Source organism: Trachemys scripta, chromosome 5, assembly GCF_013100865.1.
Source record: "Trachemys scripta elegans isolate TJP31775 chromosome 5, CAS_Tse_1.0, whole genome shotgun sequence".
Classification (NCBI taxonomy): Eukaryota; Metazoa; Chordata; order Testudines; family Emydidae; genus Trachemys; species Trachemys scripta.
In genome coordinates this window covers 132,381,930-132,398,168 of record NC_048302.1, presented here as the reverse complement: position 1 = coordinate 132,398,168, position 16,239 = coordinate 132,381,930, and the positions used below count along the sequence as shown (strand labels likewise).

Genomic DNA, 16,239 nt, shown 5'->3' with positions numbered 1-16,239 from the left:
GCCACACATCAATGAAGCAACATTACACGGGAGCTTTAATAACATTTTTTGACCTCATACAATGGTGGAACGACGTGTGACACTGTGTGGTAGTGCCATGATGCTGCCATGACCCCAGGTAGCAGGGGGTGTGACACCATGTGGCACTGGCATGATACTGGCATGCCCCCAGGTGGCAGAAACGTTACACTATGTAGCACTAGCGTGATGCCAGTGTTAGCCCAGATGGTGGGTAATTTTGTCAAGTGTCCGTCGCGCAACATGGTGGTGCCGATCCCTGGCGTTACTCCACATGGCTGAGGCGTGACAAAGCATGGCAATGGCATGGCACTGGCATGTTGGTGTTAGCATGAGGCTGGCGTGATGTCAGCTGGCAAGGGCATGACATCAGGTGGCATTGGCATGACAATAGATGGCAAGGGCGTGACATCGGGTGGCGTTGGCATGACAACTGGTGGCAGGGACATGACAACAGGTGGCAAGGGCGTGACATCAGGTGGCGTTGGCATGACAACACGGAGCCAGAGCATGACATCAGGTGGCATTGGCATGACAACAGGTGGCAAAGGCATGACATCGGGTGGCGTTGGCATGACAACTGGTGGCAGGGGCGTGACCCCCGTTGGCGCCGATGCCCCCAGCCAGGTGCGCAGCGCGGTCTCTGCCCAGCGGCCGGGCACAAGCGCAGGCCCCGGGGAGGGGGTGGGCGGGGCCGAGTCGGCCGTGCGGGGAGCGAGCGCCCTCTGGCGGGCCCACGCCGACGCCGCAGGCACAGCGCTTCCCACTACAGGCGCGGCCTGGCCCCGCTCGCCTCCCGTCGCGGCGGAAGTGCGTAGGGGTCAGGTGACCGGAAGCGTTCGGCGGCGACGGGGCAGGGTGATTCCAAACAGAAGGGCGAGACCCGGCAACGGAGACAGCGAGCGGCGCGGCCCCGGTGAGTGCGGGCAGAGAACCCGGCCCGGGGAGAGGCCGGGACCCCCCACCGCCGCCTGTCCCCCGCGAGGGGCCGGTCCCCGTCTCGCGCCCCGCGAGTGTCCCTGTCACCGCCCGCCGGGCCCTTCTCGGGCCCCCCCACTCCCTCCGCGTGCGCGGGCGGGCGGACACACGCCTCCCTCCAGCGCGTGCACGGTGCGTGGGGGGCGGGCGTGCCCTGCCTCCTGAACGGGCGCGTGTGTGTGTGTGTGTGTGCGCGCTGCTGCTGCTCCCCGTGTGTTGCGTGTGCACTGGGCAGGCGTGCCTCGCGTGCACGCGCACGCACACACACACACACATTGCACAGGTGCTGCTGCCGCCTCCTGCGTGTTGCCTGTGCCCCGTGCATGTGCAGACACGCGAACAGATGTCCTGGCCAGGCGGGGCACACGTTTAAATGCCCCTCTCGCTCAGGCAGTTTCCTCCGTGTGTCCTTCATGCCTGGTCGCCTGCTCATGCTGCCTTCTGTAGGGTGGGTCAGGTGCTCCTGGGGTCGTAGGGTGACCAGATGTCCCGATTTTGGGGTCTTTTTCTTATATAAACTGCTATTACCCCCCCACTCCCTGTCCCGATTTTTCACATTTGCTGTCTGGTCATCCTAGGTGACCCCACACACTGCCAATCTCAAGCTTTTCTGCCCAAAGTGTAGCCTGCAAGTTCCCTCATGTGTCTGCCGTGTTCAACACCAGGTGGCAGCAGGCACCTGTATCTAATCCTCCATGATTCCTGGGTGTGAAATACACCCTGGAGCTCTCACCCCTCCAGATACTCTGAATACACAATTGGAGACGCTCTGCTGAGCGCAGGTGCTTTTCTTAGTCATTCCTTTGTCCTTAACACACTTTACAGGCGTTAGCTATACTCTTAACCAAACCTGAATCCCATATAAAATATGCAATTTCACACCTAATTTTAACATTTGGGTCCAAATTTCCTGGTATTTGTTGGAAGATAATATCTTCCCTTCCATTTTTAATTTATGGGGCTAGCATAGTGTAGAATACATAACTTATTTGATACATAGCAGTGAGACTGTGATGGGAAATGTACTCCAAGCGGGAATGACACAAAGATTTCTTAATGTTAGTTATCAAGTGTACATTTGTAATTTTTGAGTGTCCAAAAGTGCATTAGATGTTTCAGACTCCAGGAAAGGTACAGTTCCTGTCCCGTAGAACATATAGCCCTAGGCTCCTGTTCTGCACAATTGGAACCATTTTATCATCCTTGGTGCTCCACAAGGGTCCACCCGTCCAGATCCACGGGCAGGATTGGAGCCTGTATTAGGCATGACCCACAAAATGAGGGTCAGAAGGAAGGGGCTGAGGAAGGATAAGATGGACAGTGTCATCTCTTGGGACTTCCATAAGACGTGCATGCAGCTTGAGGGGTCCAGTTATGTTTGCTTTTTAACTTGCTTCTCATACGTGACACAGCAGAAGTGAATTTCCAGGAGGGATTTGAATGGAGAGAAGAGGGGATGTTGGCAGCCCATTTACATATGGAGAAGAGCATAGGAAAGAGTACAAAGATGTGAGAGCAGGAAGGAACAAAGGGCATTGAGGCTGGCATGTGTCATTGGTGGTGGGAAGAGGGATCTATAAAAGAAAATACATTTGGAGGAGGAAATGAAGGACTAGCTTGAAAGTTCATCTGGCACGTCGTTGGGATTCGAAGATGGGAGTAACATAGATTAAGTGATGAGCAAGAAAGGTTCTAAAGTGTCTCTCTCTCAAGACTTGGCATTTCTTGTCCATTGTCCCTCCCCCTCCTCTTTCTTTCTCTTCTCCATGTTCTTCTGTTGACTCTCAGGAGGGCTAGTTCCATGGATTTGAAATCAAGGGACTGGTGAATAAACTCTTAACTCTACATAGCACTTCCCAATGCACTTCTGATTTGTTTTACAAAGCTTCATACCAAGCCATTCTAACAGGGTTGTTAGCATGATTCTGTTGAGCTCTGTAACCCTGGGCACATCACTGACTGGCTCTGTGACTCACTTTCCTCTGGGCAAAATGGGGATAACCATCTCATAGGAATGTTTTGAAGGTTAGTTCACTAATGGTAGCAAAGTGCTTTGAGATCCTTGGCTAGAAAAGCAAAGTAGGTTCATTTATTTTTAATCGATGGCACCCCTTGCATCAATGAATGTGTGTGTTCTATTAGTGGAATAATTAATATAGAGCACATAGAATAGACTAAAAAATAGACTGTAAAGAAACCTGTGTATCCTGCACTTAAAGTGGTCTGACAGTCAACGACTAGCTTATATTGGGCCACAAAAGTCACCCAATTCAAGCTCCAGCAGACTTCTGGAAGAGGAGGTGGTTTCAGAGATGAGTGGCCCTTTACTGCAAAGGTGCTTCCCAGCATACATGCTAACTACTCAGGGTACGCCCTGGGGCCAGATTTTGGGCCTTACACAAATCATACTTCTACCATTCCAGGCTCTCTATCTGGAGATGTGGGAGGATGGCTCTGTGTCAGTTACTTCAATGCCAGGTTGCCCTGACAACCCTAAGAGCTAAAAATGTTTTTGTTTTTAAAGGAAATCTTGGGTTCTGCAGGCATTGATAGGGAAGGCCAGAGAGAAGATTCCTACCCGCTGTTGACAGTGGATTTGCTGTGGCCTGCATTGTGCCAATATGTAATGGCTATTTGCTTTATTTTTATTGTACGTGTACTGGGAGGTGGGTTTTTTGTTTGTTTTTGTTTTGTTTTATCAGAGCGTCTGATAGATTAGAGGGATTGGGTGGCATTCTCGCACATAGGATGAGCTGTTGCTTTCTAGAGCATTAGTCGAAGTCCCAAGCACAATGCGTTGCTGTGATTTGGAGCCGTCAAGACTGAAGAAACCATTATGATCTCATCTGATCTTCTCTTGGGCTACCAAAGGCATGAATTGCTATGAGGAGGCTGGTGTTGGGTCCAGCACTGACATCTAACTTTGTGCTGTGCTGACATGGACAAAAACACTGCTATTGCCCTAACCTATGCGGTTTAGACACAGATAAGGCATCAGACAGGAGTAGCTGCAAATGAGTTTTATCTACCCTTTAATATTTTTTTAAAAATAAAATGTCCTCTTTTCTAGCAATCTTTTCCTTAATTCTTTCTCTAGAATCTCTTTTTTTCTTGCTTTGATTTCTCACATGATAAACATTTCCCTTCTTCTTTTGCTTTCTCCTCTGGTCTCGATCTCTTCACCCAAGTTGTTTTTTCACCTTTTTGCACTCTCCTGTTCTAGACCTCCTCCTGCCACCTCCATGTTGCCATTCTTCCAGCAACAGAAAACGTGAATGAGGCACCCTATGCAACATGGCTAGAAAAAGTAGGATACATGATAAATGAAGCACTGTAAGAGGGCACAACTGGTCTATTTTTTTTATTGCTGCTACACTGGGGAATTCTGCATAAAACTCAGTTAAGTATTTACTAGGCTTTTCTTCTTCTTCTTGTCATGGGGTGTGACATGCTTGTCCTCAGTCAGGAAGCTCTATTTGTATGCAGAGTCAAAAGGCATCCATGACAGCTTACTGTCCCTGTGGCCGGAGGCCTTTGTGCAGAGGAGCACAGAAGCTAATACATGTTGCTGTTGTAGTGTCTTCACCGAGCTTTGGCTTCCCTAATTACTTGGCATCCTGCAGTTCCAACACATGTTTCTTCTAAGTAATGAAAGAAAGAGAGTGAGCTTTTAAGGAAGTTGAAAATGCTAGAAGATGGCTGTCTAATACCTTCTCAGGGTTAGCCACACAAGGCGGGGGAAGTATATATTACACAGAGCAGTGACCTGGTGCTGTAACTAATCACCATCTGACTCATCCTAAAGAGGCTAAATTGGCTGCTTACCCAGGATGGCTACACTAGATTTTTGTTTTGGCAATTTTCCCATCGTTGCCTTCCATCTGCAGTAGCAGTGGTGAGAGCACTCTTCTAGCCAAGGCCCCGGGTGGTGACTAGCGTTTTAAGCACTACGTCATCTAAACCTGTAGAAAATTTCCCCAGGCCTAAAGAATGGAACTCTCTTTGGTATCCTTACAGTTCTTCTGAGTACTAATTTTCAGTGTGTGATAGTGTAACAGCAGCTTGTGACTTGGGGGGTTTCTCTCATGCTTTTCTTCCCTAACAGTGTTAACAGTCACTAACAGCAGCCATTTACTTTTGTTTTGGTGCTAGGGTGCCAATCCTTCTGGCAAGCTAGTGCCACTCCAGCTTTCATTCTGTGTACCACTTCATAAGAGAGACACCCTCTCCTGTATCCACCTCCCCTACACCCTCTCCTGTATCCACCTCCCCTCCCAATACTCCAGCCTTACATTATGTAGTCTCAGAATACTTCCATCTGTGGAGCAATGCTTGTCCTTGGGCCTCATTTTCAGAACTACTGGGGTTCTGGCTGGTGCTTCTTAATAGAACTGAGTCATCTGAAACACAATCTAATGGAATTATTAGAGCTTTGATGACACAGAGTTATAAAAATGTTAAAGGGACACTGTCAGCTTGAAATCTAATCAGTTTTAAAAATGAGTTAAAAGTACCTTAGGTTCTTTCACAAACTGAAGAAACAGAAATGTTTCCCCTAACGTGAGAGCCATTTTATAAGTTACTTGTAACAGTTGCATTGCCAATCCTATCAATTCCATAATGCATCAGGTCTTCCATTTTGCAAAATAACTTGGGTCATTGATCTTGGGTAGAGTTTGCGTGTGGTAGTTTTGGACAGTACTCTCAGCTGCTGACTTGCAGGAAAACACCTGATACTCAGTAATTCTTTGTGAACCATGTGGGAAACCAGGACTGTCTCATACCATCTAACGTACTATAGTGTTAAAGGTTATGTTTTTAAAAAATGCATCATGATAGATGGAAGCCAATCATTCTTCATCTGCCCTTTTTTCAGTACCTGGAGACAATTCTGAGCCCAGTAAGTTGTGATCCATGGCTACAATGATAACATGCCGAAGATTTCCAGGAGGAGTTCGCAGCATGGTTGCATTTTCAACTATAACCAAGTGCGGGACCATGATGAGAATTCCTAGTAGAAAACAAAAGGAGGATGAGAGCCCTGAAGTGAGTGATACAGATGCTAAAGCTGCGGCTTCTATCGGATTGCTGAACCTTCTGGAGTACAGAGTACTTTATAATCCATCGGCCTACACAAGAACCAAAACCGCATCCCATCAGAATGCTGCTAGAAACTGTGAAGATAGTGAAGGGCCACTTGGAAATGAATTCTCCAGCCTCAGTGCTAAGCAGTTTCAGAATACGTACAGCGTCACCTGTTCTCAAAGCCGGTCAAGCACAAAACACACCTTGCTGGATCTGGAGTTCCATAAAACTCTTTCCACACAGGCCAGCTCAGTACCTCCAGCCACGCTGGAGCCCCAGGAAGACAAATTGCTAGATGCTGATGTGAAGACCCATGACTCTAAGGAAGACCCCAGAATGTTTCAGAAGCACAGACCCGAATACCGATCTCTAAGTTATGACAAGTCCGAGACCTTGCAGGTCCTTCCTCTAGAAGAAGGTGACTTGATATTACATAAAGTATCTGTACTTCAGAGTAGCCTGATCCCAGGAACCATTGTGGAATATATTTGCAGGCTGAGCTGTTTGCCAGTGGAGGAGCATGTGATGGTGATATCCAATATTAAGTTTAAGATGCTGTGTCGTTACGGAGTTGAAAACATCCAGCTGTTTAACATCTCAGAACTCACTGACATTTTAAAGGCCTTTATCCGTTTAGGCATTCAACCAACCGACTCCATGCTGAGAGTGTATGAGACTGAAATTTGCCATCGAGTCTGGGACATGAGCCTGGATCAGGTATTGCTGGTGGCTGACCTGTTGCGCTGCTTGGGATGCAGTGTGCCTCACTATTTACAGATCTCCTTCAGTTATATTAATTTGCACTGGCAAGACCTCACCTTGCCTCAGCTGGTTCAGTTGATTTATATCATAGGTGAAGGCCGGAGAGTGCCCCAAGATTTAATGCAGAAGTTGGAGACTTTAGTGTTGAAGTACTTGAATTCCTTCAACTTGGAGGAAGTGGGCGCCATTTCCTTGGGGTTCTTCAAGTCCAAGAGTGCCTTTTCTGAGTATGTCATGAGAAAAATTGGAGACAAGGTGTCAGGCCACTTGGCAGACATGAGCAGTTATGCTATAGTGAATGTACTTAAGATGTTCCGCTATACTCGTGTCATTCATTTAGAATTCTTGAAGCAACTTGGGAAAGTCGTTCCTCCTCGGATTGGTACTATGGGCATCCAGGGTGTCATGCACATAACTCTTGCCTGTTCAGCCTTGCATTACCTCGATGAAGGGATTATGAATGCAGCAGCCTTTTCGGTATCTTCCAGGGTGATGTATTGCCGTAGCAAAGATGTTGCTAAATTCTTGTGGTCATTCGGATGCCTGAATTATGAGCCGCCTAATGCAGAGAGATTTTACTCCAGCCTCAGAGAGCAGATGTACAGAAAGCTGTATGAATTTGATAAGTTCCCAGAACATTTCCTCACCTGTTTGTTGGCTCTGGCATTTGCTGGGCAATTCCCAGATGACCTGATAGATTACGCTCTGAGTGCTGAATTTATTCAGTTAACCAGGGAGAATAAATTTGATCTTAAAAAGGACCTGTTCACTCTTGATGGCAGTGTAGAGATCGAGTGTCCAGATTACAAAGGTAATCGCCTTACGCCACAGTTTCGGCAAGAGGTTACTGAGATGCTGTGGAATTCTGTGAAGAAGGAAATCTGCGGAAAGCCGGAAGTGACAGAAGCTCTCTCTGTACTTGAGGTAATGTTAGGTGGACCCCAGTATGTCAAAAACCACATGATTTTGCCTCACGCTAGATCAAATGATATAGAGGTCCACTTGGGCAAAGACCGAAAGCCGTTACCTTTTAACTTAGAAGCTGCCGCAGCAGCTAAAGGAGAACTGCAAGACATTGGAGTCAGTCTCAAATATAACTTAAAGAATCAGCTGCTGAAGGAGAAGTCCAGTGGCAAGTCACTTGTGGGCAGTAAAACTCAGACAGAGACTTGTAGCCAGAAGGAGGCAGTAGACCAGAAGCAGGCTCCACCCATTAGGAATCATTCTCCATTTTCATATGGGATTCCTCTGACTGACACCATTTTTAATGCCTTGACCAAACCAAAGCACTCTCCTGAAAATCGTCTCTCCCAGCTAAGGCCACAGCCCAGAGACGTGAAGCTAGCCATTCAGGTGTCAAACAAGAACCACTATTGTTATGATTCTAAACACTTGTTGGGAATGCACAGCTTGAAAAGGAGGCAGCTACAGAAACTGGGATATGTGGTAGTCGAGGTGCCCTTTTGGGAATGGGTTCCTTTGCTCAGACAGACCCAGGTAGAGAAACTGAACTACCTGCACCACAAAGTGTTCAACTTGGTTCTTTAAGAATAACAGCGTCATCAAAAAGCTGTTTGACAAATTAATGCCTGCATCAAGTTCTGAAGGGGAATCTGCCTGGCTATAGAGAGTGAAATAGCCATACAGATGCGTCTGTCTGTTGTTTCTCAACACTGTTTAAAATGGTCCCTCTCTTAGAGTAACTTACTTTGGTGGCTGCTTTGCAGGCAGAGCATGTAGGCAGAGACTTGACAACCATGTTAGCAGGTTCATCCTGCTGCCTCATCTACGTCTGTAAATCCCAAGCTGGTTCAGCTGTGTAAGGAGATCCCAGAATGATTCTATTAAAAATAAAATCTCTGGTAACATACTTTTTTATCCACAACATCTTTTCCCTTCAAGCGAGAGCCGGTGGGTTTGGTTGCTCAGTGTGTGAAAACCAGCCCCTCTTTCAGGGAGATGTATCAATGCAGTCAGGACACCTGGAGAAGAATTGGTGAATTCTAAATTGTGCATGTGCCCCCTGCTACAGACACCTCTTGCCCATGGGTACCTACCACACTGGTCTGGGTGTCGGGGAAATGGGCTTCCCTGTGCCTTGGCTCCTTCCAGTGCTTCTAGTTTGCAGATGTATGGGAAGGATTCCAGGGCTTCCCCTTTCTTGGGCTTATATCGAAAGTGAGGGAGCTGGTGAGTGGTATGGGGCTGGCTTGACAGCATGAGTGCTGGAGAGGAGGGGGATGGGTGTGGGGAGGGACTGTGCTCTGTTGGCCATTGGTTTCTCATGCATGTGTGCACACACAAAAAGTCTTAGAGGGAACATAGGTCTTGGATCACTCTCAGTGGAGAGGCATTCACCTTACACAGCTCCCAATTACATTGGTACTAATTAGCCATGTTGATGGCAGTCTGACTCACACAGGTAAAGGCTGAACGGCCTAGAAATCCAACTATCCATCTTAAGTGGTTCCTCCAAGTTGGGGTTGAATCACATAGACCAGGCAGTGTGGCAGAAGCTTGTACTGCTGCTGTCTAGCATATCTATTCTGTAGATTAAAAAAGGGTTTTAGTCGTCACCTGCTTAGTTGATATACTTATTGCATCACATCTAAAATTAGATGGTAAAATCTTTGGGAGCAGGGAATAGGTCTTTGCTCTATAAAGGTCCTAGCACATTTTGGAGCATTATGTAAATTATCTTATTTTATCCCATGTTTTATTTCGGATCCCATACTCATAAACCATGCTAGTAGCGAAAAGCCTGTGCTGTCGCTTGGGTGTAATTGTTAAAGTTATGTGAGTAATTATGGGGACTCTTATTTCCACGTGCTGTGATGCAATGTTGCCCTTTGTACATGTGCCCCAAATTTTGTGCCCAGAGTTGCCCTCTGACCAGAGGCAGCACCATCTTTTTGTTAGTCCCACTTCCTGTCATCAGCTGTCACGGTCCAACCACCACCGAACCCTTGGACTCCAGCATTCCATCTGGTTCTCACAGGGCCCAGGTATGATTGAACCTTGCAACATGCTACACAACATGAGCTTTCAGCTATGCTTATCGCTGTTACCATGTCTTCCCACTGACTCAGCGGATATTCTAGGCCTCCGAGTGACCGTCCTGGAAGAAGTATTAATTTGTGCGGGTGACGAATGAGGGTTGTGTGCTGAGGGGAGTGTCTGTTTGGGGTTACTGTGCATGCCAGTTGAATTGAGTGGGTGGTTGTGTTGACTGGGGCATTGTGCTGGGAGATCTGTGTGGGTGGTAGTTTGGGTGTGTGACGGGTTGGATCATAGAAACCCCCTTGGGAGCTGCCACCCAATGTGCAAAGACTACCCCCTGCTCCTGTTTTCCCTGCCAGCTCAGGAGTCCAGCATCCTGTCTTGCTGGGCCAGATACTCCTGTCTGCTCCAACAAAGACCCAGGGTCTGAATCACTTGCCCCAAAGCTGCAAGTTTACCTGAAAACAGCTCATAGAAGTGTGCTTGTCGTTAGCACTCAGATGCCCAACTCCCAATGGGGTCTAAACCCAAATATATCCGTTTTACCCTGTATAAAGCTTGTGCAGGGCAAACTCATAAATTGTTCACCCTCTATAACACTGATAGAGAGAGATGCACAGTTGTTTGCTCCCCCAGGTATTAATACATACTCTGAGTAAATTACTAAATAAAAAGTGATTTTATTAAATACAGAAAATACTATTTGGAACCACTTAAATCCTAACAGACAGAACAAAGTAAGTCACCAAGCAAAATAAAATAAAATGTGCAAATCTGTCTAATCAAGCTAAACACAGATAAGTTCCTCTCCAGTTCCCGAATGCTCCCTTTTACAGGCTAATCTCCTTTTAGTCTGGGTCCAGCAATCACTCACACCCCCTGTAGTTACTATCGTTTGTTTCAGTTTCCTTCAAGTATCCTGGGGGGGTGGAGAGGCTCTTTCTTTAGCCAGCTGAAGACAAAATGGAGGGGTCTCCCACGGGTTTAAATAGACTCTCTCTTGTGGGTGGAGACCCTCCTCCTCCCTCCTATGCAAAGTCCAGCTCCAAGATGGAGTTCTGGAGTCACCTGGGCAAGTCACATGTCCCTGCATGACTCAGTCTTTACAGGCCGAAGCCATTGTCCACATGGTATCTTGCATGTCTCCAGGAAGACTTCTTATGTGGATTGGAGCATTCCAAGATGCATTGTTTTCCAAGTGTTTCCTGATCAGGTACTTAACCTGGCGAATTCCTTCCTAAAGAAAGCAACAGAGGGTCCTGTGGCACCTTTGAGACTAACAGAAGTATTGGGAGCATAAGCTTTCGTGGGTAAGAACCTCACTTCTTCAGATGCAAGTAATGGAAATCTCCAGAGGCAGGTATAAATCAGTATGGCGATAACGAGGTTAGTTCAATCAGGGAGGGTGAGGTGCTCTGCTAGCAGTTGAGGTGTGAACACCAAGGGAGGAGAAGCTGCTTCTGTAGTTGGATAGCCATTCACAGTCTTTGTTTAATCCTGATCTGATGGTGTCAAATTTGCAAATGAACTGGAGCTCAGCAGTTTCTCTTTGGAGTCTGGTCCTGAAGTTTTTTTGCTGTAAGATGGCTACCTTTACATCTGCTATTGTGTGGCCAGGGAGGTTGAAGTGTTCTCCTACAGGTTTTTGTATATTGCCATTCCTGATATCTGACTTGTGTCCATTTATCCTCTTGCGTAGTGACTGTCCAGTTTGGCCAATGTACATAGCAGAGGGGCATTGCTGGCATATGATGGCATATATAACATTGGTGGACATGCAGGTGAATGAGCCGGTGATGTTGTTGCTGATCTTGTTAGGTCCTGTGATGGTGTTGCTGGTGTAGATATGTGGGCAGAGTTGGCATCGAGGTTTGTTGCATGGGTTGGTTCCTGAGTTAGAGTTGTTATGGTGAGGTGCGTGGTTGCTGGTGAGAATATGCTTAAGGTTGGCAGGTTGTCTGTGGGCGAGGACTGGCCTGCCTCCCAAGGTCTGTGAAAGTGAGGGATCATTGTCCAGGATGGGTTGTAGATCACTGATGATGCGTTGGAGAGGTTTAAGCTGAGGACTGTAGGTGATGGCCAGTGAAATTCTGTTGGTTTCTTTTTTGGGCCTGGCTTGTAGCAGGAGGCTTCTGGGTACACGTCTGGCTCTGTTGATTTGTTTCTTTATTTCCTTGTGTGGGTATCGTAGTTTTGAGAATGCTTGGTGAAGATCTTGTAGGTGTTGGTCTCTGTCTGAGGGGTTGGAGCAGATGCGATTGTACCTCAGTGCTTGGCTGTAGACGATGGATCGTGTGGTGTGACCGGGGTGGAAGCTGGAGGCATGAAGGTAGGCGTAGCGGTCAGTGGGTTTTCGGTATAGGGTGGTGGTAATGTGGCCATCACTTATTTGTACAGTGGTGTCTAGGAAAGAGAGAAACTGCTGAGCTCCAGTTCATTTGCAAATTTGACACCATCAGATCAGGATTAAACAAAGACTGTGAATGGCTATCCAACTACAGAAGCAGTTTCTCCTCCCTTGGTGTTCACACCTCAACTGCTAGCAGAGCACCTCACCCTAGGGTTACCATATTTTGAGCCTCCAAAAGGAGGACACTCCACGGGGCCCCAGCCCCAACTCCGCCCCCTCCCCTGCTTCCCGCGAACATTTGATTCGCGGGAAGCCTGAAGCAGGTAAGGGGGGTGTGGGGGGAGGAGGCGCGGCCCAGTCTGGCCCCCCCGGCGTCTCCAGCCTGGGTCGGCTCGGGCCCTGGGGTGCCAGCCCCGGGCCCGGACAAGCACCCCCAGCCCGCCCAGCACTGCCGATCCCCAGCCTGGCCCCCAGTCCCCCGGCCGAGCACCCCCGGCCCGCTCGGCACCCCCCGGCGCTCAGCACCGCCAGCCCTTGGCACCCCCGGCCCCGCTCGGCGCCCTCGGCACCGCCGGCCCAGCACTGCCGGCCCCCAGCCCAGCACCGCCGGCCCGCATGTCCCGATTTTCCCAGACATGTCCGGCTTTTTGGGATTCCCCCCCGGACGGGGATTTGGAGCCCAAAAAGCCAGACATGTCCGGGAAAATCCGGACGTATGGTAACCCTACCTCACCCTCCCTGATTGAACTAAGCTCGTTATCTCCATACTGATTTATACCTGCCTCTGGAGATTTCCATTACTTGCATCTGAAGAAGTGAGGTTCTTACCCACGAAAGCTTATGCTCCCAATACTTCTGTTAGTCTCAAAGGTGCCACAGGACCCTCTGTTGCTTTTTACAGATTCAGACTAACACGGCTACCCCTCTGATACTTCCTAAAGAAGCTGACCAAATGCCTCCCAAAGCTTACTTAGAAACCAAGCAAGCATACAGCCCATATTCTTAATCTCAAGTAGAAAATGATATATATATGTACAAATAGGATGAACAGATATAGTAGACCATGACCTTTATGGAGATATATTACATGGCACAGGCAGCACAAAACATATTCCAGTTGTGTCATACATACATTTATAAGCACCCCCTCCCCATAAAGCCTTATGGGGTACACTGTCACAGGGTGCTCTGCTGTGGCAGTTAGACCAGGCAGTCCACCATCTCTTCAGTCTGTCTCCTACAACCAGTGAACTGTTGCTTGCAAAGTAGCTGTCATGTAAAGGTGGTAATTAGTTGAAGTACCTTTGATATCCCAATGGTCTAGGACTCTTGATATAGCATAGATACGTGCCTTACTGTAGCGTAGTGTAGGTGTAATTCATAAAATCAAAAAGGCTGAGAACTTAACATTTGGATGGCAGCAGCCCATAAATCCCAGCGATAAGAATATAATGCCATACTGGGTCAGATCAAAGGTCCATCTAGCCGAGTATCCTGTCTTCTGACAGTGGCCAATGCCAGGTGCCCCAGAGGGAATGAACAGAACAGGGAATCATCAAGTGATCCATCCCCTGTCGCCTATTCCCAGCTTCTGGCAAACAGAGGCTAGGGATACCATCCCTGCCCATCCTGGCTAATAGCTATTGATGGACCTATCCTCCATGAATTTATCTAGTTCCTTTTTGAACCCTGTTACAGTCTTGGCCTTCACAACATCCTCTGGCAAGAAGTTCTACGGGTTGACTGTGCGTTGTGTGAAAAAATACTTCCTTTTTTTTTTTTTTAATCTGCTGCCTGTTAATTTCATTTGGTGACCCTTAGCTCTTGTGTTATGAGGCGTAAATAACACTTCCTTATTTACTTTCTCCGCACCAGTCATGATTTTATAGACCTCTCTCATATTCCCCCCCTTAGTTGTCGCTTTTCCAAGCTGAAAAGTCCCAGTCTTATTAATCTCTCCTTGTATGGCAGCTGTTCCATACCTGTAATCATTGGTTTTCCCTTTTCTGAACATTTTCCAATTCCAGTATATCTTTTTTGAGATAGGGTGACCACATCTGCACGCAGTCTTCAAGATGTAGGCATACTATGGATTTATATAGAGGAAATATGATATTTTCTGTCTTATCAATCCCTTTCTGAATGTTGCTCAACATTCTGTTCGCTTTTTTGACTGCCGTTGCACATTGAGTGGATGTTTTCAGAGAACTATCCACAATGACTCCAAGACCTCTTTCTTGAGTGGTAACAGCCAGTTTAGACCCCATTATTTTATATGTATAGTTAGGATTGTTTTCCAGTGTGCATTACTTTGCATTTATAAACACTGAATTTCATCTGCCATTTTGTTGCCCAGTCACCCAGTTTTGAGAGATCCTTTTGTAGCTCTTTGCAGTCTGCCTGGGACTTAACTATCTTGAATAGTTTTGTATCATCGGCAAATTTTGCCACCTCACTGTTTACCCCTTTTTCCAGATCATTTATGAATATGTTGAATAGGACCGGGCCCAGTACAGACGCCTGGGGGACACCACTATTTACCTCTCTCAATTCCAAAAACTAACCATTTATTTCTACCCTTTGTTTCCTGTCTTTTAACCAGTTACCAATCCATGAGAGAACCTTCCCTCTTATCCCATGACTGCTTACTTTGCTTAAGAGCCTTTGGTGAGGGACCTTGTCAAAGGCTTTCTGAAAATCTAAGTACTTTATATCCCAGGGATTTGGAGCAATCAGATTTTTGAATTGCTCCGCTCCGGCTCCGGGCATAAAACCTACTGGACTGCGCTCCAGCTCCGGGCTCCGCTCCAAAGCCCTGCTATATCCACTGAATTCCCCTTGTCCACATGCTCATTGACCCCCTAAAAGAATTCTAGTAGATTGGTGAGGCATGATTTCCCTTTACAAAAACCATGTTGACTCTTCCCAAACAAATTATGTTCATCTATGTGTCTGACAGTTTTGTTCTTTACTATAGTTTCAACCATTTGCCTGGTACTGAAGTCAGACTTACCAGCCTGTAATTGCCGGGATCACCTCTGGATCCCTTTTTAAAAATTGGCGTAACATTAGCTAGCCTCCAGTCATTTGGTACAGAAACTGATTTAAATGTAGGTTACAGACTACAGTTAGTAGTTCTGCAATTTCACATTTGAGTTCCTTCAGAACTCTTGGGTGAATATCATCTGGTCCTGGTGACTTATTACTGTTTAGTTTATCAATTTGTTCCAAAACCTCCTCTAATGACACCTCAATCTGGGACAGTTCCTCAGATTTGTCACCTAAAAAGAATGGCTCAGGTTTGTGAATCTCCCTCACATCCTCAGCCGTGAAGACGGATGCAAATAATTCATTTAGCTTCTCCGCAATGGCCTTATCGTCCTTGAGTGCTCCTTTAGCATCTTGATCGTCCATTGGCCCCACACATTGTTTAGCAGGCTTCCTGCTTCTGATGTATGTAAAAAAAAATTTGCTATTACTTTTTGAGTCTTTGACTAGCTGTTCTTCGCATTCTTTTTTGTTCTTCAAATTCTTCCTAATGATATTTTTACACTTCATTTGCCAGAGTTTACTCCTTTCTATTTTCCTCACTAGGATTTAACTTCCACTTTTTAAAGGATGCCTTTTTGCCTCTTACTGCTTCTTTTACTTGTTGTTTAGCCATGGTGGCTCTTTTTTGGTTATATTAGTATGTTTTTTAATTTGGGCTATACATTTAAGTTGAGCCTCTATTATGGTGTCTAAAAAGTTTCCATGCAGCTTGCAGGGATTTCACTTTTGGCGCTGTACCTTTTAATTTCTGTTTAAGTAACCTTCTCATTTTTGTATAGTCCCCCTTTCTGAAATGCTACAGTGTTGGGCTGCTGTGGTGTTTTCCTCACCACAGGGATGTTAAATTTAATTATATTATGGTCACTATTACCAAGCGGTCCAACTATATTCACCTCGTGGACCAGATCCTGTGCTCCACTTAGGACTAAATCAAGAATTCTCTCTCCTCTTGTGAGTTCCAGGACTAGCTGCTCCAAGAAGCAGTCATTTAAAGT

General features: G+C 46.8%; 2 protein-coding genes across 5 annotated transcripts in view; both read left to right on the top strand.

Moving 5' to 3' along the window:
* Positions 1 to 829: 829 nt before the first annotated feature.
* The window catches only part of UBOX5 (U-box domain containing 5), a 33,357-nt gene continuing 17,947 nt past the window's right edge, over positions 830 to 16,239 (top strand). For 3 of the 4 annotated variants that reach the window (XM_034771507.1, XM_034771505.1, XM_034771504.1), the window contains exon 1: positions 4,306 to 4,395. In XM_034771507.1, coding sequence (XP_034627398.1) covers positions 4,320 to 4,395 — 76 coding nt within the window. In that variant the 5' untranslated portion in view covers positions 4,306 to 4,319. Of the gene's footprint in view, positions 935 to 4,305; positions 4,396 to 16,239 lie in introns of those variants that run through there. The other variant, XM_034771506.1, reaches the window with a different exon arrangement.
* FASTKD5 (FAST kinase domains 5) lies at positions 843 to 8,713 on the top strand. The gene is made up of 2 exons (XM_034771503.1): positions 843 to 934; positions 5,873 to 8,713. The coding sequence occupies exon 2, from the start codon at positions 5,911 to 5,913 to the stop codon at positions 8,389 to 8,391; it is 2,481 nt and encodes an 826-aa protein (XP_034627394.1). The 5' UTR covers positions 843 to 934; positions 5,873 to 5,910; the 3' UTR covers positions 8,392 to 8,713.

Coding starts and splice junctions, on each gene's coding strand:
- FASTKD5 (XM_034771503.1), top strand. CDS start 5,911: ATGGCTACAATGATAACATGCCGAAGATTTCCAGGAGGAGTTCGCAGC.